Below are 27,794 nucleotides of genomic sequence, written 5' to 3'. Positions count from 1 at the left end.
ACATAACATATAACATAACATAACATAACATAACATAACATAACATAACATAACATAACATAACATAACATAACATAACATAACATAACAAACGTAAACATAAACATAAAATAACACAACACAAAACACAATATGAATTAAAAAAACATAACATACAATGCAATACAACATAACATAAGATTCCTGCATTCTTCCCACACAAAGAAATTAACAGTGACAGCAGCAAACAAGAAAGTCTACAGTGTAAACATTAAATCCAACCAAGAAAAAAATATGTACAGGACCATTTAAAGACAAGAAATGTGTAAAGAACCGGTATACAAGTATGAAATGTGCACAGACATCATTGTGCCAAGTCTTCTGAAAAGGGTGAAGAGACAGCTGTTTGACCACAGGGTCCAGAGGGCAGCCCAGAATCAATGAAATAACCCAGGTAAAGTCTGTTTTGCTCTACAACAAGACAGATTTGGTCGAAGTGGACTTTTATTACATTTACAATTAATTCCTTTTGGGACAGGTGCTTAGTTTGGCCACCTTCTGCATTCTGTGATGTAATCCTCACACAGCAGGGCCAGCGGTAAGTGCTTGAATGCCCCTGATTTGGAGCAGGTATGGGAAGCTAATAAGTATCATTTGGCTCAAACTACTTGGGCCAACTCATTATCCCAAAGACTGTCAAGGACTATAACATGAGTGGAAATTAAAATATTTGGGAATAATTACTTGAAAATACAAAGAATTGCCGAAACAACTAACGATGTCTCTATTTTTAAGCTCCTCCAATACCTCCACAGAACCTCAGACCCCCGGTTGCAGATCTCTACTCTGGTTCATTTGTTTCTCCTCAGGTGCTTGGTAGCGTGGCCACTTAGGCCCCGTTTATATGTCAACGTTTCACCAAAAACGTTCAAAATCACAGTGAAAAAATAATTCTGCATTTACATGGAAACCCTGAGGGACTGGAAATGCTGTAGTAATCATCCCAGGCCTGTAGTTGGCGCTATAACTGTCTTGTCTAGAAGTGGCTTTTGGTAGATCTCCACCAAAGTAGAGTTGGGCTGATCATCTGATACATTGGCAAAAGCTAATTTGTACCAACATTACCATTATACTGTTGTATGCACAAAGCGAAGCATGTCATCAGCATTTCCACTAAAAACTCTGGCTTGCTGTTTACACAGCCACGGTGACGGCGGCGTAACAGAAAAAATCCACTATGGAGGCCATTTTAAAAAGTTTCTGATTTAGGTCAGCTAAAGCACTGTTCCAGTGTAAACAGGCTAAAATGCAACAATACTTTTGTGTTTCATCCATTATGGCTTCCGCGATAATTTCACTACTTTTTCTCCTTTGTTTCTCTGGAGATCCTACATGTTACCATGGCTGCATTGTTTACATGTTAAATCAGCTGTTAGCAGCCTGTAGCATGTCAATGCTAACTGGTGCAAGGCCTGATGTTTCCCCATGAGGTGAGGAGAAGGAGGTGAGGACGACGTGCTGGTTGTCACGTGTGAGCTAAGAAGTGACAACGACAACAACGTCCTTTCATCCATCGTTATTGGAAACGTAAGATCTATCTCCAATAAGATGAACAAGCTAGCCGTGCTAACCCAGCAACAGAGGGAATACCAGAAGGCAGAATAGCATCAAGCTATTCACAGACATGGCTAACGGAGCTAACATCAGACACCAATGCCACATTGGAAGAGCTTCACCTGCTGTGAGCAGACAGGATCCAGGAGACAGAGACTGAACAGACTGCTGAAGAAGCTCAGTCCTGGACCCTGTGGAGGTGGAGACTGGCTGAACTGGACAATGATGGACAAGCTGTTATCATCTATTTTCTTATGGACCTTTTTGCACTTTCTATACACTTTCTTACTTATGTTTTCCATGATTGCTGCTGTGACTCCTTAATTTCCCCCTTGGGGCTAAATAAAGTAGTTTCTGTTGTATTGTATTCTATTCTATTCTATTCTATTCTATTCTATTCTATTCTATTCTATTCTATTCTATTCTATTCTAAAACTGTTGTTGTGTAAACAGCCCCTTAAGTGGAAGCCTTGTTTGATTAAAGGAGCCACTTTGTGTTTGCCTTCCTTCTTTGATTTTTTCCCTATTGCTCCCATTCCTTAGTTGTTTTTCAGTTTGTAATATCTTTTAGAACTCCTGTGGTCTGTGTTTGCTTCACTCTCCTCCCCATCCTCACACGTCTGTGGGGGGAAGTCATTGAAAGATATGATTATAAATAAATGCAAAAATAGCTGTATGTATTAGCTCAACCATTTGAAGCTGGATAATTGTAACTCATGAGTGATTTAATTTGTAATGGTGATAGATATTAATACATTTATTGGTTAAAGCTGACCTAATGGTAAAATGCAATTTCTGTTTTTATTTCCAAGAATTTAAACAATATGGTATCCCATATCCTGTGCTGCTAAGCATTAGGTGCATGATCTTCAGTTTTGTTGTTTTTTCTGTCCATTTTTTTTTTATCTTTGAGCTTTTCTTCCCTGATTTTTTTTCTACTCTTGGTTTCCCACAAAAAAAACAAACAAGTGTCAGAATAACCTGACTCTGCTTTTTAATATAATTTCAGTAAGTTAGCAGAGTCTGTGATCCATGATGCATCTTTAGCAAATGTCTTTCTTTCATAGCAGCAGTCTATTGCTAGCAGGTGTTATGGTGACCAATCAGAGTTAAGTACTTCACATAAAAAACATCTCACTACACTGTCAACACGATGACAAAGATGACTTGCTTTCGTCATGAACCTTCACTGAAGTTCACAAACACATCAAGCTGAAGAACTTACTGATAACAGCCTCCGGTGGAGCTTGATGATATTTGGGATTCTTTTGCTGTTGTTCATTGACTTTTTGTAGGTGAAAAAGAGATTAATCGTGATGCCAAAGTAGCAGCATATGATGATCATCGAAGGAGCAACAAGGTTCAGAGAGAACACGGAGATGACGAAAGAAAAGCCCTCCTCCTTCATTTGGGCCCAGGCGAGAGAGCAGGACAGGCCGAAGGGCTCAGGACCATACCGCCCCCAGCCCAGAATGGGGAGCAGAGCCCAGATCAGGGCATAGAGCCAGATCCACAGGCACAGCAACTTCACCGTCTTCCAGCTGATTTTCTCCCCTGCAGAGAAGAAAGTGAAAAATTGATTTAGCACATTTTCTCCAGTTCATGATGCTGTTTGACAGACAAGAGGTGTTTTAAGAAGACACTGATGAAAACAAGCATATTTTATCCATTGGATATAAGTAAAGGGACTGCACCTTTCGTATGGGAGATTTAACGTGCCTGTTGTAGGCCATGACATGATGTGGTTGAGTAATTATGCCTTAAAAGTGCAGTGTGTAGAAGTTGGTAGAATTTCACTGAACAGAAATAGTGGAAATGAGATATGATGTTTATATATGTATTCGAAGTATCCCTGTGAAACTTCTGTTTCTTTTAATTAAGTTAGAAAAAAGCTTTACTGCGGGTCCTGTTCACAGAGGTCGACATAATGAACAGACATGTTTGTCTACAGCAGGTTTTGGAGGAACATTCAGAGCAAAATGCAGTTTTCAGTAGGAGCCTGGCCACAAGTCCTGCAGCCTACCTGGAAGGCAGGCGGAGAGGAAAAGAAAAAGCGGTTGTTGTTTTAACAGTATGAGAAGGAGAAGAAAACTGTAGTTGTTATTGTTGGGAGAGAAAACGAAGAAGAGAGTATATTTTTATTGTTTTGCATGTAAGAATTCATACTAAGTCATACCCGTCCTGCAAAGTACGGGATTCATCCCGTATTTTGCACTCAAAGGTTGCGTCCCGTTTTAAATCAATACGGGACACAATTAGTCTTGTCTTTTCAGTTTGCTTTGAACGCAGCACCACTGTACCTGAATGCAACATGTGTTCGCGGCCGCCTACTAGAAACAGCAGTTGATTGGTTGATTTTAAGTGTGGAATAAGTGCTCATCATTAATTGGGTGAGAGAAAGTCACAGGAAATCATAAGTAAACATGGTACGGCTGCATCTGGTACTCCGCCCCTGGCCCCATTGAAAAGCAATGGATGCAGAAACACAGACAGGAGGGGAGAAGTTGAAATAAAAGGCTTGACAGTGTGAGTGAAACTATTTCAAAGGACACAGTAAAATCTGTCGCCGCTGCTTTCTGTGGAACATGGTGGTCTGTCAGATGTCCAAAAGCATGCGGCTAGAGAGCAATACTACTGCAACATCAGGACAAAGGAATCTCATAAATAACTAATAAAATATATATATTTTTTTCTCAGATTGGTTATTTCTTACCAATACATCAAAAATACAGACATTTCATTAGTACAACATAAAAAAAGTTCTATACAATTTTGATAACCCCCCCCCCCCCCCCCCCCCCAAAAAAAATAAATAAATAAATAAATTAAATAAATAAATAAATTAAATAAAAACAATTAAATTAAAAAAAATAATAATATAATAAAAATAAATAAATAAATAAATAAATAAAATAAAATGAAATAAAATAAAATAAAAATAAAACAGGCATCACATGACCTTAAATCCATCACATTATCCTCCAACAAGATCACAAAGAAATGAAGTGAAACCAGAACAGACATTGACTAAAAGGAGAGTAAAGATTTCAGAGGGTTAAGCTGTTATGGAGCTTTCTGGCTTTGTTTCTCCGGCCAATTCTAATTTCTACACACTGCATCTTTAAAGACCCTGTGACTAGCTTTTAACTAGGGTGAGAGATTAAACTGCAAGAGGGTAGTATCTGTTAAAAAAAAAAAAAGAAAGAAAGAAAAAAAAGCAGGATTGGGATTTGACAACAGAAAATACAATCAAGTGTGGCACAGAGCAGAGATCAGGAAGTTGTGTGATGTACATGGGGCACCTACATTTATACAAACTAACAGTTCCTCAATGCATCAGCCCATCATTTTGAAGAATCGATTGATGGCCTGGCCACCTAACCAAGTTATGTGATGAGAATTCCCACTTCACTTTGTAAAGTGTGGAGAGTTCATCTGTTAGAATAACTTTCAGATGCAGAAATTAGTCAAAATATTTTTTTAGATCTTGATAAGTTGATCTAATTTTTCAGTAAAATACTATTTTTTCCAGTCTAAAACAATTGTAGTTCTGTTTTGCGCCTTGTACAATCACTGTGTTCAGTTATAAAGCATGTGTTACTGATGAAGCGAGACTAAGCACTGTTAAACTGCTGTTGTTTTTCCTAAGAAATCTCAGCCTGTAAATACATTTTTTGTGGAATGTTGGTTCATTAAAAAATAAAGACTTTTTTTACCTACTTTGTTTCTTTGCACTATAAACAAAAGAAAATCTTGCATTTGTTGTTGTTCATTTGTAATAATGCTATGATTTGACTGGTTTGGCCCTCTTGAGATGAAATTAGGTGGCATGGCAACATAATATATGAGCGTACAAATTGCCAATTCTTCTCCATATTAAGCTACTTTCATCCAATACTGGATGAGCAAAGACTAATAAGAGTATTTCTTCTTCACAGACAATGTAAGGCAGGCAGTGAAAAATGTGACATGGTGACATAAGGTTATTTCTTACCAATACATCAAAAAATGTGACATAAGGAAACAACTTGGGAGCTGCAAAGAATAAAGGTCACACAATCATAACCCGACAGAAAAGGATCAGACTACTACATCTATTAATATCCCCTGCAGATGTAATGTTGTAATATATGTAATATATATATCCAACGACTTAACATGCAGTTTTAAAATGGCACAAAAGGAGAACATCAAAGCATTTAGAAACATTACATTTCTGTTTGGCTAAATGAATGAATTGTTGTTAGTAAGCAATCTGACTGGTTTGTTTATATCATGTAAGTCTAAGTGTTGAGAGGATTTCTAGAGACAGATCTGAACACACCGATCAATTGAGACCACATGTTTGAGTGTTATGTAAATAGGTATGATGGAGCTCAATCACTCACTGGTCACAGTGTGAGCCAGTCATCTCGATGTGATGGGGCTTTTCAGCTCGGCTACACCCACCTGATCCCACCTCTTGAGGAGCTAAGTCAACAGCCCTGTGCTGTCCTTGCTGATTGTTACCATGTCTTGGCATCTCCTAACCATGCTGGCAATCTCTGGCAGGAAGCTTCAATCACATCGTTTCTGTGAAAAAGGTCAACTATCAGAGCAGAGGAACTCTAATGAGAAGACCCAGCTGACAAAACGGCTTGAGTGGGGGGCTTGGCATTTTCAGGAATGAATCAATAGTTTGCACGGTACTATTACAATCAAAAAAAAATCAACTGTTTACACCAAAGGCTAGCTGGATTCCAGAGTATTCTATTTCTATTACTTTCTTTATTCTATTACTCTTGGACATGTTTGCCCTGCTCTCTGTAACGTATTTTCTGTGGAATGGATAAATTGAAATTAGTATGAGCTGAAAACAAAGCACGCATCACATGACTCGAGGTCCTCGAGTAGACGCATCATTATGATGCGTGCCTGGCCAGCTGATGAGCCAGGCGCTTAAATAAACTGGCTTTGTTCAGATGATTTGACAGGCCGAAATAGTGCTGAATTATCTAGAAAATATATATTGTGGTCACCTCGGTGTAGACGGATGGGGATGTGGTCTACAAAGTGCTACTAATAAAAACACACTAGTTTTTGAATGGGGTTTGGCCCGCTGCCGAGTGCGTCACAGGGCACATTTGCGCGTACGTGCATCAGCTGATCAAACAGCTGTTCTTGAAAAGGAACAGAGGGTAGAATTTGCGTTTAAATGAATGAACAAATTTAAGATATAGGCTGGAAAAAAATGAGCTTGCCCTCCTTGACTGACTAGCAGCCGCCACTGATTTGTGGGTATGTAATTAATCATGTTTCCACAAATTGCTAACACATGGCCATGTAAGATCATGAATATTTTTTTTCAATTGAGAAAATAGTTTTCACAACATTTTATGCAGTGAAACAACTGAAAAGTTTGGAAAATTAACCAGTAGCACAAACAGCAAACAAGTCAGGGTCAATTCCTAACACAAGGTAACACAAGGCTGGCAGCTACCAGGCTCAACCTGTCCCTCAACCTCTCCTCTTAATATGCATGACTTAAAGCTTTAACAGAAGTTAAAAACTTCATTTACATACACCCACTCTCCCCACACCACTGCCATAGCTGTCATGTTTGGTGAGATTAGCTTAATCATAAGAATGTGGCTTTTCATCATGTATGTAAGTAAGGGCTTCACTTTTCACACATTTTATGTTACAACCTTATTCCAAAATACAATTAATTATTTCTTAAAAATTCTGCACACAGCTCATGATGTTAGCCTGGGTTTTTTTTTCTTTTCTTTTTTTTTTTCAAATGTATCAAGAAGAAAAAAAACTAAGACATGACATATACTTAAGTATTCACAGCCCACTGATCATCCTTGAGATGTTCCTGCAGCTTAACTGGAGTCGACATGTCATAAATCAAAGGTACATCCTGCAGGATTTTCCAACATGAAATAGCAACTTTTACACGCTCTGCTCTGTGTTTATAAAAGGATGGAGGGAGGAGCGTTTTGAAAACTCTCCACTCTGGAGAGCATTTTCAGAAGTTTCCGTTTTTGGACAAAACGCATCGAGGTCTCATCTAAACGCAAGGCCAGAATGCAACAAAATGTTATCGGATCTGACTGTTTTTGGTGTTGTGTAAACATGGCCTAAGTATTGTTTTGCAATTGGAAGAAGCTATCCTGAGAGGCAACGTTAGTGGACATAGCACGTAGCAAGAAAAAAAATGAACTAAATGGAGCGCTAAACAGATAAAGCTTTGTCACAAATGACGGTGAAGCTTGGCTTGACTTTCAGTTGCTTTTAGGGGACTTGGAGAGCAGTACTGGACAAAGAGTGACAGGACTTGGCTTTCTACTGAGCAGATATGTGTCAAATACCTGTGATTAGCTTGTGCCAACATGTGAGGGGCTGTTTACACGACAACGGTTTTAGGGTGAAACGGAAAAGTTTTGTTGCGTTTCAGCTTCAAGTTTACACCTAAAACACAAACTTTTGAAAACGGCCTCCAGAGTGGGATTTTTCTGAAACACTGCCGGGTAAACAGTAGGCCGGCGTTTTCAGTGAAAACGCTGACATCACACTCTGCCTTGCGCGAACGCATACAACAGGACAACAGTACCGTTGTTACGATTGTCACAAACTACCGTGTTGTGCTTGTGCTGCTCAATCTGCTGAATCTGCAGACTGCCTTCATACAAAATTTGCATCTGTTACTCCACTTTTGGGCACCAGATGATCGGCTCAACTCTACTTCGGTGAAGCTCTCCCAGAAGCTGCTTCTGGACAAGACAGTTATAGCACCACCTGCAGGCCTGGCATGCTTACTACAGTGTTTTCAGTCCCTCTGCATTTCTGTGTAAACACAGATTTTTTTCATTGTGTTTTTGCTGCGTTTTAGCATTTTCATATGAAAAGTTGTTGCGTAAACGGGGCCTGAGTCAGATTCACTGCTCTCTAGTCTCCCCCACGTAGAGACACGATGCTACAGGTGCGTTGCTGAGCGTGTTCACACAGACTCAAGAAGGAGGAGCCCATTTTGACCGTTGCGTTTAACTACCACGTACAGAAAATTGATTGATTGATTGATTGATGTGGAAAGGCACGCACCTGTCTGTAAGGTCCCACTGGTGATTTTCAGGACCTCTGGAGAGATCTGAAAGTGACTGTGCACCGGCGCTCCCCGTTCAAAATGAGGAAAAAGTTAGGTGTTGTGAAAACTTTCTGGGAGCACTGTATGTGTGTAGTTGAGGCACTCAAGTTTTCTTTATTTCTCAGTCTAGCTGCTCTTTGTCGAATTCACTTTGAAATTTTAGTCTGAAGTGTTTCAGAGAAGACTTGAGATCACCGCCTTACTTCCCAGAGAAGAGTCATGAACATGTGAATTACAGCTCTAGGACACCTTTGAATGAGATCAAAAAATATCTTCTTAACTGGTTCTTGCTTATGATGGAGGTTTTCCCACCAGGCATCAATTTTGTTGAGGCAGAATTATGTTTAAGCATGTAAAGGTTTCATGACTTCCGCTGAAATTATCTCATTGCAACAGGACGAACCCAGCCATGAATAATGATGTGAGTTTTGTATGAACAGCAAATTTGAAAACAGCTTCCTCAGGGTTTAGAAGTCTGCATACAATTTGCATCCTGATGATCCTCTCAGAACATAGATCTTTAAACACAAGGAATAAGCTCTCTAATACTCACTAGGAGAGTGCAGATTGAGAGACACAATGAACCGCACGATGGCCAAGATAGTCAGGTTCATGATGCTAGCGATTCCAAAGAAGAACCCCGCCAGGCCGTAATATATACAGGTAGCATCCCCTCCAAGCCAGCGGTGGCTCCAGGCAGAGGCCACAGCCATTGGATACATGGTGATAGCTGCTCCCAAATCTGTTAACGCCAGATTCACACTCAGTAGCTCCGGGGGTTTCAACCTTGAAGACCTTTTGAATGCCATCATGATAACCAGTAGGTTTCCAACGATGGAGAGAACAGCTGAGGAGGAAACAAAGAGATGCAGGGAAATGATCAGAACGTTACACGGTCAAACATGATGATGCACTTCATAATAATGACAAAGATAGTGAACAAATAATGTTGTGATAACATACCCAGAATGTGTATGTGTGGTAAATTACATCACTTATTACATGTTTCTCACTGATTACATTGACGGCTGTTGGGTAATTTTCTGTTTATAAACTCAGGTATGCATCTCTTGAGATAAAAACCTTGCAAACGCTCTTTCATTCAGTATTACTCACTCTACAACCAGTACTGATTGATACTCATTGATTAAAAACCACTGCAATGACAACATGCCACAAATAAAATAGGATGTATAGAGGGATTATCAGTCTACGTCATCATAAAGATGCGCATGCATTTGGACCGCAGAAGCAGCATTTAGCTGCATTCATTCAGACAAGTTAGCGTTTTTTAAACACTAAATTCAACCTGTTAGAAGCATCAAAATGTAAGTTTTTTCTGTGGACAGCTGTCATAAACAACACTACACAATTATAGAGGCAACTTCTGTCAAGTTTCGACCATTACAGCGCAACTGGTGTTTCTGCGTTAATAGCGACCACGCTAACTAGTTAATTTCAGCTGATGTCAGCCGTGATTAACGGCCGAGAGTCACCAGTTAACAGGGTCACACTTTGCACTGATACACCAGAAACCTCATTTAACCATGTTTGACTGCAAACAAGCAATAATAACTGCTGTTATTAAAATTTAAATTTGACTTTGCTTATTTAATGAAAAAGTTGGTTTGGGGCTGAGGTTCTGACCAAACATGGACTCAATGTGGACCGTAAATAATGAGTGAACCTATAAATTATGATTAACATTAACAGAATTTATTACCTAAGTAAAATTAGGGAATGTTATGAAACAATGTTTACATCCTGGTCTGTGACAGTCTGATAAGTGTCCACAGATAATGCAGTCATGAGCAGCGAGTGAAAGTTGTGTTTCCTCGATGGGCACATGCTGGTGATCTGCTAAAAACATCTGTCCACCTAATATCTGTCCACTTGCTGATCTCTTCTGTCCACTCACTGCTATTTCACAAACTGGGAGCATTGTGCCGTCCGTCAAAGTGATGACATTAAGTTAAAAAATGTGTTTTTGGGTGGTTAACTCCTCCACATGGGTTGACAAACCATTGTACTCCGCAGTGCTTCTGCACTCAAGTTGCGTGCGCATCCACTGTTGTTGTGAAAAAATAATCCCTCTATACACGAACTGCAATGTTTTTTTTACTTACATGTAGAAAAAGTGTTACACCTTGTCACAGAAAAAAAATCTGAAATATTTAGTCAGATTTTACATTGTAGTTAAAAATATGATTTTTATTTATTTATTTAAAGATGCTGCGAGGAGGATCTGTTTGAATTGCATTCCCTCGCCACCTTGTGGCCTGGAGTCTCTGCACACTGTTGTAAATTACTTTTAACGAGGCGAGTGTTTGTTTTGAAATTAAATGGAGGTTGGATCAAAACAAATTCTCTATGCTTTGAAACGTGACATCAAGCAGCCGGCTACATGTTAGCAACATTAGCAGCCCTGTGCTCCAACATATCTGTAAGATAATGTGACAACAAGTAAACACTGTCAGTTTTTAAGTAGTTTATTAGCTGTTAATATTTAGCACAGCTGGCAGTCTGGTGCTCTAAGACATGTCTGTAATGTTAGTAAATCCTGGTTAGCTATATCCTGCCAGTCATCTACCAAGCAGAGCTCACATAACCTCACTCTTCATTTTTTTGATAGACTCTGAAGATTGAACAGACCACTGCAGAATAACTGCTGACTGTGGGTTGGAATGAACATTATTATTTAACAACTTAGCCCCTGTGTTACAGAGTGATACAGCTCAAGCTAAAGGCTAGTTAGCCTTTAGCTAGGATTATTAGCAATCATTTTTAGCAGAGAATGACACAGATCTCTGTGTTCTATCTCTTCTCACTACTAAACTTCGTCAGCCAGCGTGGTGTTGTCATAGAGACCTAGAGGTGCAGTTCGATCTATCCAGACCTGGACAACCTGAACTGGAAGCTAAACAGAAGCAATTTAAAATAACCTGTAACCAGCAATATTGGTGCTGATAATCCCATTTTAAAGCATGGATTACAATCAGGCAAATATCTAGAAGGGAGACTTTTTCAAAACCACTTTGAAACTCTTCACAGCCCCTTTAAATCAAATACTTCCAGGTGTTAAGACAAAGGTTTGAAGAAGACACTAGTGGTTATAGAAAGGTTATAGACCTTGTATTCATGTTCACATTCTTTTTTTGTTTTGCCTCTACTTTTCACAATGACAGACACTTTACTGTTGAACATTTTATGTTTGATACGTGAGTTCCAAAGATCTCTATAGTTCCCTTATAAGAATGTATTCTACCCCCTCGAGGATTATCATACTGGCAGCTAAAGTTGTATTTGGGCCCTTTTCAAAATGACTCCTCTCATGAAATCATCCACACACTTATTTTTCATGAAAATCATTGCTGATTTTCATAAAATTGTGGAAAGAAAAATATCTACAATGTTACTTATTTTTAATTTTAAATTTCCGATTTGGTGAGATTGGAGGGGTCTTCATGGGTAATAAACTGGCGGTTATCTGTCCCCAGAACAACACAGCATCAGTTGTGCATTACATTTTTTCATTTTAGCTACATGTATCATCAAGTATCTGTCATTTACTTTGCTGTGTCAATGCTACTACAAAAATATATTGTTTGTGTCCTCAATCACCGTGTGGATACAAAAGCTCCAATTGGAAAGAAAACGTGATAAACAACATCTTAATACTCAATCTGTTGAGAGCGTACCCCATTTAGAGTTAGATGTAGCAATGCACTTGTGAGTCCATCCACATTAAAAAACAATATCCTAGGAATATAAACAGCACATCAATATGTACAGGATGCCACAGGCAGACAACACACAGACCTTGCTTTCAGTAATTTTGAATTTAAAATTAATTACATCTACGGGAAGAGCACTTGAAGTCCTTTGTTAGAATGAAAGTACACACAAAATTAGCATATAGAGAGGTATCTCCTTCATGCCTTACAGGGAATCCACTGTAAAATGTAGTTAGTTTATGATCGAGATAAAAAAGATTCATTACAAGCATCAGAAAGACTGAGTAGGCCTCAGAATATTTCACCTCCAGTCACTCAAGCTGACAGACTATTTGGTTTACACACACTCCTGTTTCCTTTGGGATGTTTTTTTGTTGTGACAACTTTCTGCAACAGCAAGATCACTGCAGATTTTTAAAAACCTAAGAAAACTCTTGCAACTGATTGGCTGAAAATGAGAATTTTAATTTATAAAAGAACTTGGACCCAGTGGCTGAATTGCTGTAGGGAGTCCAAATAGGCAAACTTTAGCATCCTAGATGAGTTTATGTTAAAGTCAGCGATTCCCTTTTTTCACCAATCAGGAGCAAGTCTGACCTAATTGGTCCAACGGAGCAGATACCTCTGAACCCCTTCTACGCCCACTCACCTCCCTGCTGCTGGGGTGAAATCCCTCCAGCAGCGGGGAGGAGTATGCTGAAGTTGAAGAGCCATCACTGCTCTATTTTTGGCTGTAAACAGCCACATAGTTCCATGCACAAGCTTCCCATCTCAGAAGAAAACAAGACTGAGTGGCTAGAGTTCATTTAACAAGGAAATGTGCCAGCTGCACTCAGTAAAACTGTGCATGTGTGTGCTGGTCACTTCACGGCCGACTGCTTTTCCAACTTTGGACAGTACAACAGAGGGCTAGCGAATAGACTGGTCCTGAATCCATGTGCATTACCAACCATCCACCAACAAACCTCGGACCCTGGAAATGTGAGTATTTTAAATGCTGTGTGCTGTGGAGCAGGTATAAGAGCTTTTCCTCAGTGTCCCCCCTGTCTCTGTGTTAGCTTCAGGATGCTAACTGTTGCTGCGGTTAGCCTGTTTTAGTCTGTAATGTTACGGTAAACGAGCTGCACTGTTTTCTAAACATTGTGCACTCGGAGCTCGTGGTGCCGCTCTCAGTGACGCTTAAGAGCGGGGTGGTATCAGCAGTGGCTCATTTACATATGAAGGCCACGCCCACTAAATCAGAGCGTTCTGAACAGAGGGACTATGAGAGCCTGGAAACAATGCTGCTGTGCTTGATTTATTGACTTTTTGGACCAGAACATGTTACTACCATTTTCATGGTAGGTCTACATATTGTGATTAAATGAAACAATCTGATGCATGGATTGATACATTATATCTTAACTAAACTTTTACAATCACAGTAGAATATTGAGTGACTGATTTAACTTCAAGCCTTTTAGACATGTAATATTTTTGCCAGAAAAACTGGCATATTGACTTTTGCTGGTTTTGCTATTGAGATTGAGAGCAAGTTACTTTATCCCCCCCTGGTCTGTGTAAATGAACCTTTTTTTTTTTTTTGAATTGCAGGCTTTGCCATTTGAGAATTGCGCTCTATTAAATTGTGATGTCAGTTTGAATTCAATTAATTGTTCAGCCCTTCGCCCACAAGAACCAGTAAAAGTGCCCGCGAGGCATGTTTCAAAAAACAGCACTGGTTACAATATGTTGATGTTCATGTTGTACTTGATTATCATATTTATCAGACCCTTGGGTCTATATAAATGAATTAGTAGCAGAACAACAGATAATTAATAAAAAGAAAAATGGGAAAACACAGTACATATGTTGACAGCAATTTGAAACACAGAGGCATCCGTACCAATGTTCCCGGTAGCAGGATGTGAACCTTGTGTGGCTCATTGTGAGCTAGGTGAGTGACATTATTATTTCATTGTCTGAATCAACCAAATGACCTATGAATTTGTGCGCAGTTTCTAAGAACAGCATAAAATGTGGGCACGTTGTGATATAAAAACATACATGTGACTTGCACTCGACCATCGAGGTAATTTAAGAAATATTCTGAAAGCATCATTATAAGCTACCTGTTCCTTTTTCATTTTAGCTTTACTGTAGTTGCTCCATAAATGTGCAGTGTACAGTGGAATACAGTAGGCTCTAAAAAGTTCAATTTGAATATTTTCTGCACAATAGAGCTCCTTCCAGAAATGTATATATGATTCCTACCAACATTGTTGTGTAAATCATCAATAACACTTATGGGATACTTAACACTAACATGTGCGCTATCTCTTCACATAGAATTACTACTGCTACTATTATTATTGTTGTTACTAAAAAGTAGTATATGCAGTTTTGTTCAGGAACTTTGTATCAGAGAGTAGCCCTTTGTACCACTCATTTCCCTTGAGGCAGCCCTCGGTCTCAAAAAGGTTGGTGACCCCTGGTGCAGGGACTATGTTGACTTGATTTAGACCCCTCAGAGCTCCTTTCTCCTGAGCTAGCAGTCAGGAGGCAAACACACAAGGTGAGAAAACATTAACTGAATATTACCATAAGGTGCTAGAGCGAGCACAGCAGCTCTGTGGGCAATGTGTGTAAAAGGGAGTGAGAGTGTAAAACAAACAGCTGATTGGATTCCTGGGAGCTTAAAATACAGACAGCTACTCAGTAAACAATGACTTGTTTGAATTACAGGAGATTTACTGGAGCATTAGGTATTATTTCCATTTACAAAATGTCTTGCAATTGTGTAAGCCCCACAGGCTGAATAACACATAGATAAAACATGTTTTTATGCAGGGTTTGTCCTCGGTGGCGTCACCCATTTATTCATGAAGCCCATTCACAGTGGTCGCTGTATTGATAATGCGAACTAAGGTTAAAATTTCAAGAGACAAAGGGCATCCTGGCCTCAAGGCTCTTTGTGGCTCCTCGGGTTTATCATCACTTGCCTCTGGCTGTCTTTGTTTTTGACACCACCCAACAATCTTTTTACAACTAATAGCAAGACTTTGCAATGAGCTTTGCAGGATCGAGCTGTGTTTTTCCATTCGTTATGATATGTTTCAGGAGCTAGTGAATTACAGGAATTTAAAAAAACACAGGTAGGATGGTTGTTCTACCCTGGTTTGAGGCTTTGCATTGTGCAAACAGCTTCTTGATTCTGCTAAGCTTCAGATATATCTAAACGAAACACAGTGCCACAGTGACAAATATGTCTGTGTTTGATCTGAATAATTTTTTCACGACTCTTCAACCTTACTTGCCACTGAAACAATGCATATTTACAAGCTAGTTAGTCAGACAAAAAATCGATCAATCATAGTCAATGCTCAATTTTTTAACAAAGAAAGAAAGTCAGGTCAAACAAGACAATTCTAAGATTAGAAATTACAGTCTAATGCTGGTCTGCTAGAATCAGGGGCACACTGGCAAACCCTGTCGTGCTTAAGCATGCTTCAGCCCTAAAGCATGTTTCGAATGGCCAGTGTCACTGCAACCTTGCTCTGCTTAAGCACGATTCACTTCTCTGCTTTGGTACGCATCGGAGAGGTGGGCTTTGGCACGGTTTACTTCATGCACGAACACAAGCACTTGGACGGCGCATGTTATCCATGACGTATGATCACTGCGCGCGCTTATCTCGAGAATCATTTTAAAGAAAGCGGGGTTGTTAGAGGGCTGTGTCGGGCAAAAACAACTTCCCATGAGTGTTAAAGTCTCTAAAGTTGTAGCAGTGCCCTCTGTGTTTCACTGTGCTGACTCTGATGAGATCACACTTTATGTAAACAGATGCTTCACAATGACGTAGGCGGGCCATGCGCATGTGTGATACCCACTAAAGTCTGGTTCATATTGGGGTAGTGTGACTGCTGGCCGTACTCTCCAGCTGGGGAGCAGCACTGCAGGGGGGCACGACCACGGTTTGGATGGCCAATGTGACAGTGCCCTAAGGGGCTGTTTACACGATAATGGTTTTAGGGTGAAATGCAAAAGTTTTGTTGCATTTTGGCCTCCCGTTCACACAGAAACAGCATTTTAGCCGACCTAAAAAACAAAATTTTAGAAAAACGGCTTCCAGAGTGAAATTTTTCTGAAGCCAACACCGTTTCCATGCAAACAGTAAGCCGGCGTTTTCAGTGGAAACGCTGATGTCACACTCATTCCGCTTCACATGAGCACATACAACAAGACAAGAGTACCGTTGTTGTGATCATCACGAACTACCATGTTGTGCTTGTGCTGCTTAATCTGCTGAACCTGCTGGCTGTCTTTCAACAAAATGTGCAGCTGTTGTTCCACCTCTGCACTTAGTGTTCACCAATACACCAGATGATCAGCTCAACTCTACTTGGGTGGAGATCTACCAAAAGCGGCTTCTGGACAAGACAGTTATAGCACCAACTAAGGCCTGACATGCTTGCTTCAGTATTTTCAGTCCCCCGGCGTTTCTGTGTTAACACAAATCTTTTTTACTCCCTTTTAGCATTTTCAGATGAAACGTGTAAACGGGGCCTTAATGATTGGAGGGTAAACTGTCTAAACTGAGTTACCAGTGTCACAAACTGGCTAAATCCTCATGGTAAATTAGTCTAAACCAGTGGCGATTGCTCTAAGACTGCAAGGGAAGCTCAGCTTCTCCTAAAATTCCCCTAAAAAAAGTGGTGATATGTGCTGCTGTGTGTACATTTCATTGACAAAATATACGCTAGAATTCCTTCATCTTTTGTTCAGAATCAGCTCCTATCACAGGAAACTGGCTCAACCTCCTTCTCATTCATCCCCGCAGGGTCTCAGCGCTTTGACACAGTCGGACGCTCAGCGTCTTCTGACTTCAAGCATAGAGTGGGTTGTTCCACTGTGGAAACTGGACGGTCATTGGATAAACACTGGGCTTTGTCCCTCCCATTGGACGCTCAGCGTCTCTGGGGTCTATGAGGCAGTGGGCTGGCCTGGACGCTGGGCTTCTGCATGATGATTGGATGATCTGTCTGAGGCCGAATCCCTTTTTGATTGACAGTGAAATGAGCCAGTCAGTGGTCTTGAAGTATAACCCTCCACCAGAGCATCTTTTCAGTTTTACATTGAGTTGTTCTGGACTGATTCAGAGCCTTTATCGATCCCCTGCGAGTTTACCTTTCTTAAAAACGAGTGTTGTGTTTTAAGATTCTCTCTCTTTTCACCAATAAGCAGCTACAACTCCAGCTGCGGAGCTTCTCCCCCTGTCAATCACACTTACAGCCTGTCGTAGTCCAACGAAGCAGCTCCAGCTGCTAACAAGCTGACATGGAGGGTAGAATTTGAGTTTAAATAAATAAACAAATTTATGAAAAAAAAAAAGAGCTTCCCCTCCTTGACTGACCAACAGCCGCCACTGGTCTAAACCCATAATCTCTTCTTTAAGTAATGTTCAGAGACACATTCTCAAAATCTAACTTTAGAGCAGTTATTACATAACCAACATATTAATGCTCACTGGTGTCCTCTGTGGTTACTGCAGCCCATCAGCTTCTGCAAGGATGACTCCTGAAACTGTGACGTCAGGCACACAGAACAAAGTCATGCAACACACACACCGTATGCATCGCAACACGAGGGCCCGTCTGTGCATTAAGACTACTTAGATTTAATTCCTTCCATCAAGGGAGTCTGGGAATGTTGAGATTGCTCTATGATTCATCTCCAGGCTGCAGCAGCTGAGATTTTCAACCGCTGAAGTCTGTCTTCATTTCATCAGGGATCACACATTCCCTCACATAGCTCACACACCTTTACAGACGCATGCACACTTTGCAGGGGAAGAGACAGAGCTGCACAGTACAGCAGGAACCATTTACTAAATGTATGACCAAGGTTCTAAAACAAAATATAGGGGTTTTTTTTCCAAAGTAGTTACAGTGTTGGTTAAGTTTTTTTGTCTTGCTGTTCCTCCTCTAATCTGCTGGTACAGTAAAGAAAAGTAAGTCTGAAATGTAGATGGCCCAGCAGTCTAGGTCTTACTCCATGGGTGGCCTCAGTTTGAGTCCACCTCCGTAGCCTCTTTCTCACAACTCATTCCCTACTCTTCTCTTTTATCCACTTTCCTCTCCTATCAGATTAAAGGCATAAGAAGTCCAAAAAATAATAGTAATCAAAAAAAGTAAATACATAAGTATTTTTCCAGTCCAGACTTTTGTTTAATCTGTTTTCCATCTGTTGTAATTGATGAGGCAGACTATGACACCTTTACTTTAGCCAGTCACCAGAGGAAGCTCTAAATGTTTTGGCTTCACTTCAGGGGAGCTTATATGCTGTCCATGTTTCTATAAAGCCTACAAGGTAAATTAAGTGAGAGTAGATAAACTGAAGAGGTGAAGCTGACAGAAGTGCCTCCAGACTGAATGTAAACAGACAATTACATCAATCAGCAGCCACTAGGTGGTGCTACTGCACACTTTTGCATAAAATGGGCCTCATGGCTTGCTGTTTAAAACCTTTATAGAGCCATTTTGAATCTTTTTTGCACTTCTTAGTTTTAAGCACATTCTTGGATTATGCACTCAATGCACATTCATCCAGTCCTCTACAAAGTCAGTGAGTACTGTTTCAACCTTCTGATTATTAGTTGTCTAAAGAGTTTTCTGAAGAGCTTTTATCATTTGTGTTGGTGGCTGAATTTGCCCTGCTTTTGTTAACTGGTCTTTTCCTACCATGGGTCCAAGCTAGGCCTTTATGAGATGCACTTACCCTGACATACACTTAACATGAGACAAGGTGTCATGCAGGGCACAAAACATGTTGGAAAAGCATATAAATAGCACGTGAAAAATCACATTCTGCCTGTACTGTTACTCTGCTAAGGCAGACCACTGGCTGTTTTCAAAGGGTACAAATGTGTATACAACTTGAAACGATCTGATGCAATCATCAACTAAAGCTGATCTTTGATCCTTTTCTTAAACATGTAACACTAGGCCTAGGGCAATAGTCAATTAATCAAATAATCGTACAATAAATGAAATTAATCCAATAATTTTGCCGGCCTCAATATATCACCATGTGCATTATATATATATATATATATATATATATATATATATATATATATATATATATATATATATATATATATTTATATATATTTATATATATATATATATATATATATATATATATATATATATATATATATATATATATATATATATAGAGAGAGAGAGAGAGAGAGAGAGAGAGAGAGAGAGAGAGAGAGAGAGATAATCTTGTATTTTACTTAGGAGTTGAAAAAAGTAGTGTGTTATTTGGTAACTGCATTATTCCTTCGAGAAGGCTTTAAATGTTGTTGTTAACGCCACTTATTTTATGGATCTGTTGGTTTGTCTTAAGCACTCAGTCACTAAAAAAATGGCACTCCTCTCTTATGTAAATAGCAAAAACATCTATTTTTTTTGTTTCTTCCCACCTTTTAGCTTCTCTACCAACCTTCAAGTTTCCCTTAGCCACTTGTCGGCACTTGTCGGTGGGACTGCTTGAGCAAGAAATCCAGTTGACACATAATCAATTTTAAGCAAGACAAAATTCTCTTTGATGGAAGTGCAGCCAAGTCAGCTTTTATCACACTTCACAATCAAAGCAAATCAATGGGGATGCAATAAATCAACCTTATGTCGGTCTGGTAAAAAAAACATTTTAACACCTGTGGATGCAGGATTAAGGAAATGCAGCGATGCAGAAGCATAAACAGTACTTGCAGTGTCAGTGTAAGCGTTCTGATTATTAACACTGCAGCACCTTTTTCCCAGCACAGAACAGGAGAGATTAAGATTTGATTTAATTAAAACACAAACAGGACGCCATCAAGGGTATTTACCATATAGAAATCATATCCCTATGATGCCAAACCAAGAGCACTAGGATCAAGTGCTGTCATTGTGTTGTTCGGCAAGGGCTCCAGGTTTTTTTTAAACCACATGAGTGAAAGCTGCTAAGAGGAGGATCTGTTTTAATTGGACTCCCTCGCCACCTTCTGGCCCAGTGTCTCACACACGCTGTCATAAATCACTTTTAACGAGGTGTGTCTTTGTTTTGGAATTTGATGGATATTGGATCAAAATAATTTTTCTCTGTTCAAGACAACTTTTTAGTGGATACAACGTGCCAAGGTAAGGTGTTTATCAGTACAGTTACATGGCGGTGTGGTTTGAAAATGTGACATCAAGCACAGCCGACTAAATGTAGCGCTATCGGCAGCATGTCTGTAGGCTAACGTAACAGCAAGTAAACACTGTCAGTTTGTAAGTGGTTTAGTAGGGTCTATATTTACCGTAGCTGGCAGTCCGGTGCTCTGAGACATGTCTGTAATGTGCAACGTTAGTAAATTCTGGTTAGCTATGTCCTGCCAGTCATCTACGAAGCAGAGCTAACATAACCTCACTCTTCATTTTATTGATAGATCTCAAGTTTGAACAGACCACTGCAGAGTAACTGCTGACTGTGGGTTGGAATGGACATTAGCACAAACAACCTGTGTTAGCCTTTAGCTCGGGCTGTATCTCTCTCCTGTTTAGCTTTCTTCTGTTCTGCCCTTTTCCTGTCTGACAGCTAGGCTCATGTGTCCACCATCTCTACAAAATTAATTACAGAAACAGTTTTCAGCAGAGAAAAACACAGATCTCTCTTCTCAAATACTAAACTTCATCAGCCAAGGTGGTGTTGTCATAGAGACCTACACATGCTGTGAAATTAATCAGGTCCAGTTTGACTCAATCAGGAAGCTATAGCATTTACTAATAACCTATATTGATGCTGATAATCTCATTTTAAAGTGTGGATTATGCATATATATATATATATATATATATATATATATATATAGATATATAGATATATAGATAGATAGATAGATAGATAGATAGAGAGAGAGAGAGAGAGAGAGAGAGAGAGAGAGAGAATGGAGACTTTTTCAAGCTTATGTAGAAACTCCTACAGCCTTTTTCAAGAAATGAGTAAAATTTCATGTTATTCTTGCTGCAGCTCCTTGAAAATAAGCAATGATTTCCCTTAAAAAAAAGTGTGGATCATTTCATGAGAGCTCCAATTTGAGCAGGGAAAAAAGTACAACCTCAGCTGCCTTTAGTGGTATGATAATCCTCAAGAGAATAGAATATATTTTTAAAAACATTTTTATGTTGATGAGATTAGAGGACTTTGAAATTCATGCAGCAGATATGATGCATTGGTAATATAGGGTTATGCCTCACAGATCATCATGGGAGAAAATTGACTGTCAAGTGAATATAGTGGATATGAAGGCAAACGCTCATTCGGCCATTAGCATAAAGCTGTTTTTGCATTCATTGCATTGGCCTTGCTTTACAGCTGTTGACCCAAGAGTGGTAGCAGTAGTTCTACATTATTAAACCAGAAGAGGATTTGCCTGGAAAGAGAAAAAAACAGGAAATACCTCTCAGAGTAATACAGCAAAAACAATCTTGTTATGTTTACCAAAGCTAATCAGTTAAAAAGATATGTTGTACCTGCCTGCCTGGATCAGTATGGAGTGTTATTTCTGCATGGCAATATTAAATGTTATATGGAGTGCCAGAGGAAGATTTCACAGCTATAGGAAGCAATTATTGATAGATGATGAGACAAACAAGAGAGCTTTCTTCACGCTTATCCTCTCAGGATTGAACGGTGGTCTAATGGCAGAAAATCACAAGGGATGATATAGGATGTCGGGAGGAAAGGAGGTGAAGCGCGGAAATGAAGGTAGAGCTTTATATTCAGCCCATGTTGTTATGTATAGTTCCTTCACAGAAGGATATTTTTTGACAAAAAAACATATTCATACATGTACAGAAGCTAAAACTATTTAAAGGGAGAAATTATTCTGAACTTTAAATTAAAGCCAGTTAAAAACACTGACAGGCACAATAAAAGCTTAGTAGCTTTGATGGACATGATTTAGATGCTTCTTTGATCCACTAGGTGAACACAAATCACACCAGTTCATGATCACATAGCCTACATCCTCACCTGCTGGGCACCTACACCTGAGAAGTTCAGCTGTCTCCAGGACATTACACTGGCGCTGCTGTCAGTCTTCAGGTCAACATGTCTCTGTGAGCAGGTATTGTTATATGTGAAAAATACGCTCAGCCCCACCCACAGTCGATTAACAACAGAGCAGGGAGTCTGTAACTTAAAGTAACCAACTACAAGCCCCAGATCACAAAGCTCAGCCAAGCAAAGCTGGGTCGGGGATCACATTGACTATCTGGTAGGCATCTGTTAATTTGAAGTTGCCTCGGCCTATAATTGCTTATAGTTTAAATGTATAGCTATTTCTCCATGTCTTTAAAATAATGAAATGGCCTTTTTGTTGTGATATTGGTACAGAAATGTTATGGCTGGTGTGGTATTGTTCTATCGACCTAGTTGTTATGATAAAGGCCTACAGATTTAATTACAGCTGTTTTTTTTTTTTTTGGTTTTTTTTTCATATCATTCAGATATATGGTAATACAGCTGCACTGAAGTCTCACTTTTGGCTTCTTTTTTGAGTACAACATGTTTTAAAATGTGTTTCTTTGAGTTTTGAATAACAGAAAAAAAGCATCTTTAAAACATGATTTAAATACCCGGATTAAAATACCGGGAATGCTAGAAATGTTTGTGTATTTTTGTCATTATTAACTCAGTGTTGCTGTCGACCATACCACACTTGTTGAAGAGAAAATTTCAAAACCCGTGTCACCAAGGTTTCCGACCCCTGCTATAGAGAAATGATGGGCTCAGACTAAAAGCAGTGTTTTGAACGAGGCTGTAATCGTGATTTAGCTGTAAAGGTTGTCTTTTTTTTTTGGCTAGGTGTGTAAGTGGTTTCCGGTGCTGCTGTAAACAGAGTGATGCGGTAAACTGCAAATTATGGCACTATGCGTAGTATACGTCACATTTTAAGACGCACACAACAGGTCCTTACTTTTTGTTCAAATTTAAAGTATTAAAAGTATTTTTCACACGAATTTTACATTAGTGAATTTCTACTGTCAAAAACAAATAAACGCTCACGGCGTAAATCATAGCACCCATGAGCCTACATCTATTCTTCTCCGCGAAAAGTTGTGAAATTTAATGGTTAACACCTTGGGCACCCTTAAAATTAAGCTTCTTCAAATGTTCCCTGCACACCCAACAAGCTTCCATCTCGCTTTTCCCCAAAAAGGTGCTTCACATGCTGGTGAAAGCTTGAGATGTCGCTCCTGTCACCGTTATATCGACAACAATCTGAGTCTGAGCGTTTAAAAGCTGGACAGCAGAGAATCACTGTCACCATCACTGTGATTTAAAGACAAATCTTAATCCACCTGAAGGCGAATTGCTGCGCGTAAAATGGATTATGCAACTAGTTGACGTCCACCGAGTATTTTCCGTAAAACGACATTGTAACATTGTCAGAATAACTTATTCACATCGTAACCTGAGGGTTCATAACTCACCTATAACCAGCAGATAACATCCTGCACCGATGTCTAGCGCTGGTGATAAAGTGGAGGTGTACATTTCCTTTTGGTACTTTAGTCCGCAGCAGAAAGTAAAAGGGATATCAGGGAAACAGAAAAGAAGGGATCCGTCCTCAGGAGACAGAAAAGTTAAAATGTTCCACAGCTGATGCGCTTCGGTGTCAGATCCATCTGTCCTCAAGTAGGGAGGAAAGGCGCAAGAGGACCTCTGTGCGCAGCGCTGCGCGCCGATGTGCTTCTGCTGAAGCCTGCAGCCAGAGCAGCCTGAGAGATCGCGCAGAAGGCAGGGCTATCATTCTGCGCCTGTAATGCTGCTGTGTGACTGCATGCAGGGGTCCTCAGGGCGTTCAGGAGTTAAAACAGGAGAGTGACGTCTTGAAGTGGGGAGTGCTGCTGTCCTAATCACCTGTCAGTATTTAATCACCATTTAAGATCTGAATAAGACACAACCTATAAATGTAGCCCAAAATGTGTTGATGGGCGATGCTATATTGGTCTATTCTTTTCTATTCTATTTTATTCCATTTTAAAATGTAGTGTTTTAAAGATTACATATGCTGTGGTGCACAGACTGCCTTAATGTACAGCAAGGTCTTAGATCCACTGTGTACCCTCCTCACTCTCAGTTCAAATGTCCGAGTAGTGGATATGTTAAAACAACATTACACTGCTCAAAAAATAAAGGGAACACTAAGGTAACACATCCTAGATCTGAATGAATGAAATATTCTTAAAATACTTTGTTCTTTAAATAGTTGAATGTGCTGACAACAAAATCACACAAAAATTATCAACAGAAATCAATTTTTTTGACCAATGGAGATCTAGATTTGGCATCACACTCAAAGTGGAAAAACACACTATACACTGATCCAACTCTTATGTAATGTCCTTAAAACAAGTCAAAATGAGGCTCAACAGTGTGTGGCCTCTACATGCCTGTATGACCTCCCTACAACGCCTGGGCGTGCTCCTGACGAGATGGAGGATGGTCTCCCGAGGGATCTCCTCCCAGACCTGGACTAAAGCATCCACCAACTCTTGGACAGTCTGTGGTGCATCGTGGTGTTGGTGGATGGAGCGAGACATGATGTCCCAGATGTGCTCAGTTGGATTCAGGTCTGGGGAACAGGCGGGCCAGTCCATAGCATCAATGCCTTTGTCTTACAGGAACTGCTGACAGACACAGCAAACCTTGCCACAGCTCACATTAATGTGCCATTCTGGATGAGCTGCACTACCTGAGCCACTTGTGTTCCCTTTATTGTTTTGAGCAGTGTAAGTTGGACCCACACTTTACAAATAGTAACACCAATATTTTCTGTTCACACAACAAATTTACAGTTAGAGGTTTAACCAATTTAGGTGTTGCTAAATGAAGGCATTTTAATTTGGTGAAAATTCTTCCCACAATTGACTCCGTTGGCTCAACAAGTTATTTTCTTTGAATGTGGAAATTTACTGGAAAATTTCCACCCCTAATTTGTAAGACATTAAATATACTTTTAATTTTTACTACCACTTTAAGACCAACATAAAATAAAAAGTGAATCCACCCAGTCAGAGTGTTGTTAGTGGCTTTGAAGGAAAATAACTGAATAAATCAATCCTAGTTCACATTAAAACAGCTTGGGTGGGGAGTCAGAGACTTTGACCACAGCCGTTTTAGAAGTTGTGGCTTCTTGTCTGTTCATTGTCTGATATTTAGTTGGAAAAGGCTTCACCACATTTAATTTAGCAAGAAAAGATGCTTTGTTTTTTCTCCCATTCAGTGGTTTTGTTTGTTTTATTGTCAAAACAAAATGCTTCATTGTCAATCGTATGCATCCATGAAGCTGAAGGGTCACAGCAAAGCCAGAGATCGCTTCAAGGACACAGTCTTTCCGTCCAGTAATCTCTACATATTGATGGTCACATTCAGCTGGAGATACATATCCTGGTGGAAATGATGTTTCCATCACAGGAAATACCAATGGCCTTATTTCAGAGACTGTGGTTGATTATATTTTTCATTTGGCGACAGACTATCAACTGAGTCTGCATCATCACCTGGAATAGAAAATCGTCACAGCGGACTCATTGACCTGCGGTGTGCAGTAAACCTTTTGAAATGACATCTTTTACAAACAGCAAGGTGCAGGACAGAACACAGATGTGACATTTTACTGCTGTGTGGGAGTGGGGGATTTAAGGCTGAGCTTAAAAGCTTCTCCTGTGGTGATGGTAAATGGTTCTATTTCTGAAATTGTCTAAGACTAGAGCTGTTACTCTGTTTTTTTCTGTCAAGAAGTTAATTAAATCATCCAATATGTCCAAGGGAAAAAGTGAAAACTATCTTAGAGTTTAATTTCACAATTGCATCAACTACAAAGGATTGGAACTGATAGCCCATAAAGTGAACCCAGAAAGTATTCACAGTGCTTCACTTTTTCCACATTTTATGCTACAGCCCCATTCAAAAAGGGAAAAAAATTGTGTTTTTCTCGGTTAGAGCCCATCAAGCGTTAAGCAAAATAATCAACATGGGGGTACAATGGCGTTATGAATTATGAATGTCCCCTGATGGAGTCTAGACACTGGTGGTGGTGGCGGAAAGAGTCTTTAGAAGGCTGGGTCATGAAGATCAGCGAGGACTGCGGGGCTGAGGAGCAGAACTGAGCGATGGAGACTGGGGGTGCCTTGGGGGGAGGAGCGTCGAGACGAGAGCCTGTAAGACAGCTGACAAGCAGAAGAGATGGCATTTAAACTTTTGCAGCTATGAAATGATAGCCTTACGATTGAAGCGGAGATGATGTGATTGGATAGAGAGAAAAGTTGACACGCCCCCCCCCAGTCAGCTGATAGGGGGAAGTGGGAAAGATTAAGTGAAGGAACAGAGGAGTGAACGCACCCAGTCTTTCTGACTGAACTTTCTCTAAGCTTCATTCCTCAGGTCAGACTACTGGACTTGTGTACTGTGCTCCTGCACCAAAGCTCACTTGACACATTTTATTTATTGTGTCAGATGTGTCAGATGATTATATGATAAAGTCAATGTTTTATACAGTATTATTGCAGTAGTTTGTTTTAATGAGGCATTTTTGTTTTTGCTGCCCATTGCAGTTTGGACAAGGTGAGGGAAAAGCTCCTGGATTGTAAGTGTATGAGAGACATCTTAAAGAAATGAAATCTGCTCATATCGACAGTGTTACACAAATGTCACTTAGTAAGGATAAGTCTATCAGGTGTCTCCTGTGGGGATGACCCTAAACCGCTGTATTGGACTTGAAATAAGATCAAGATGCTCTATATATGATAATTTGTAAATCAGGAGAATGTTTGCCAAATATTTACAAAATGTTTAAATTTCTGAGATTGTGGTTATGTAAAACTTTAACTTTGTCCTCAGAGGAATATCTTATCTTAGTGATTTGTAGCAACATGGCAGATCCCTTGTGCCTTTGTGACTGATCTGACTGACTTCCCATTCTTTGTGACTTCATCAGATGCTTTTTTAAAAACATCATAAGGCACACCTCTGTCAGTCTTTCTTTTCCACTGCCTAAGCGTTCTGTAACAGTATTTAAGTCATGAAAATGTTCTTAGTTGTCGATGAGGGGATGTAATAATTTTTTAAAATGTGTTACAACACACCCTGCCCCCGGCAGCCAGTGTTTGGCTAGCTGTATTAGCAACGTGGATTGATTAGCATGGGAAAAATGCATTACATTTTTCCTGAGAAACTATAATTTATTCAGATTTAAGTCAAATTGTTTTATCTGGAAAAGTATGAGTGCTAAACAAATAGTCAAATAATGGACTTTC

The 27,794-nt window shown here is 39.7% G+C and overlaps 1 protein-coding gene across 1 annotated transcript in view; it reads right to left on the bottom strand.

Annotated features, from left to right (window-relative positions):
* The window catches only part of opn8b (opsin 8, group member b), a 28,819-nt gene extending 4,599 nt beyond the window's left edge, over positions 1 to 24,220 (bottom strand). The window contains exons 1-3 of the mRNA XM_074685130.1: positions 23,967 to 24,220; positions 9,276 to 9,569; positions 2,819 to 3,147 (exon numbers count right to left, since the gene is read on the bottom strand). Coding sequence (XP_074541231.1) covers positions 2,819 to 3,147; positions 9,276 to 9,569; positions 23,967 to 24,030 — 687 coding nt within the window. The 5' untranslated portion in view covers positions 24,031 to 24,220. The remainder of the gene's footprint in view (positions 1 to 2,818; positions 3,148 to 9,275; positions 9,570 to 23,966) is intronic.
* Positions 24,221 to 27,794: the final 3,574 nt, after the last annotated feature.

This window comes from Halichoeres trimaculatus, unplaced genomic scaffold (assembly GCF_033239565.1).
Source record: "Halichoeres trimaculatus isolate MK-OKI-2021-1 unplaced genomic scaffold, fHalTri1.1 fHalTri1_scaffold_13, whole genome shotgun sequence".
In the NCBI taxonomy this organism is placed as follows: Eukaryota; Metazoa; Chordata; class Actinopteri; order Labriformes; family Labridae; genus Halichoeres; species Halichoeres trimaculatus.
The sequence above is the reverse complement of the archived record's forward strand: the minus strand, read 5'-3'. Positions and strand labels throughout refer to the sequence as shown.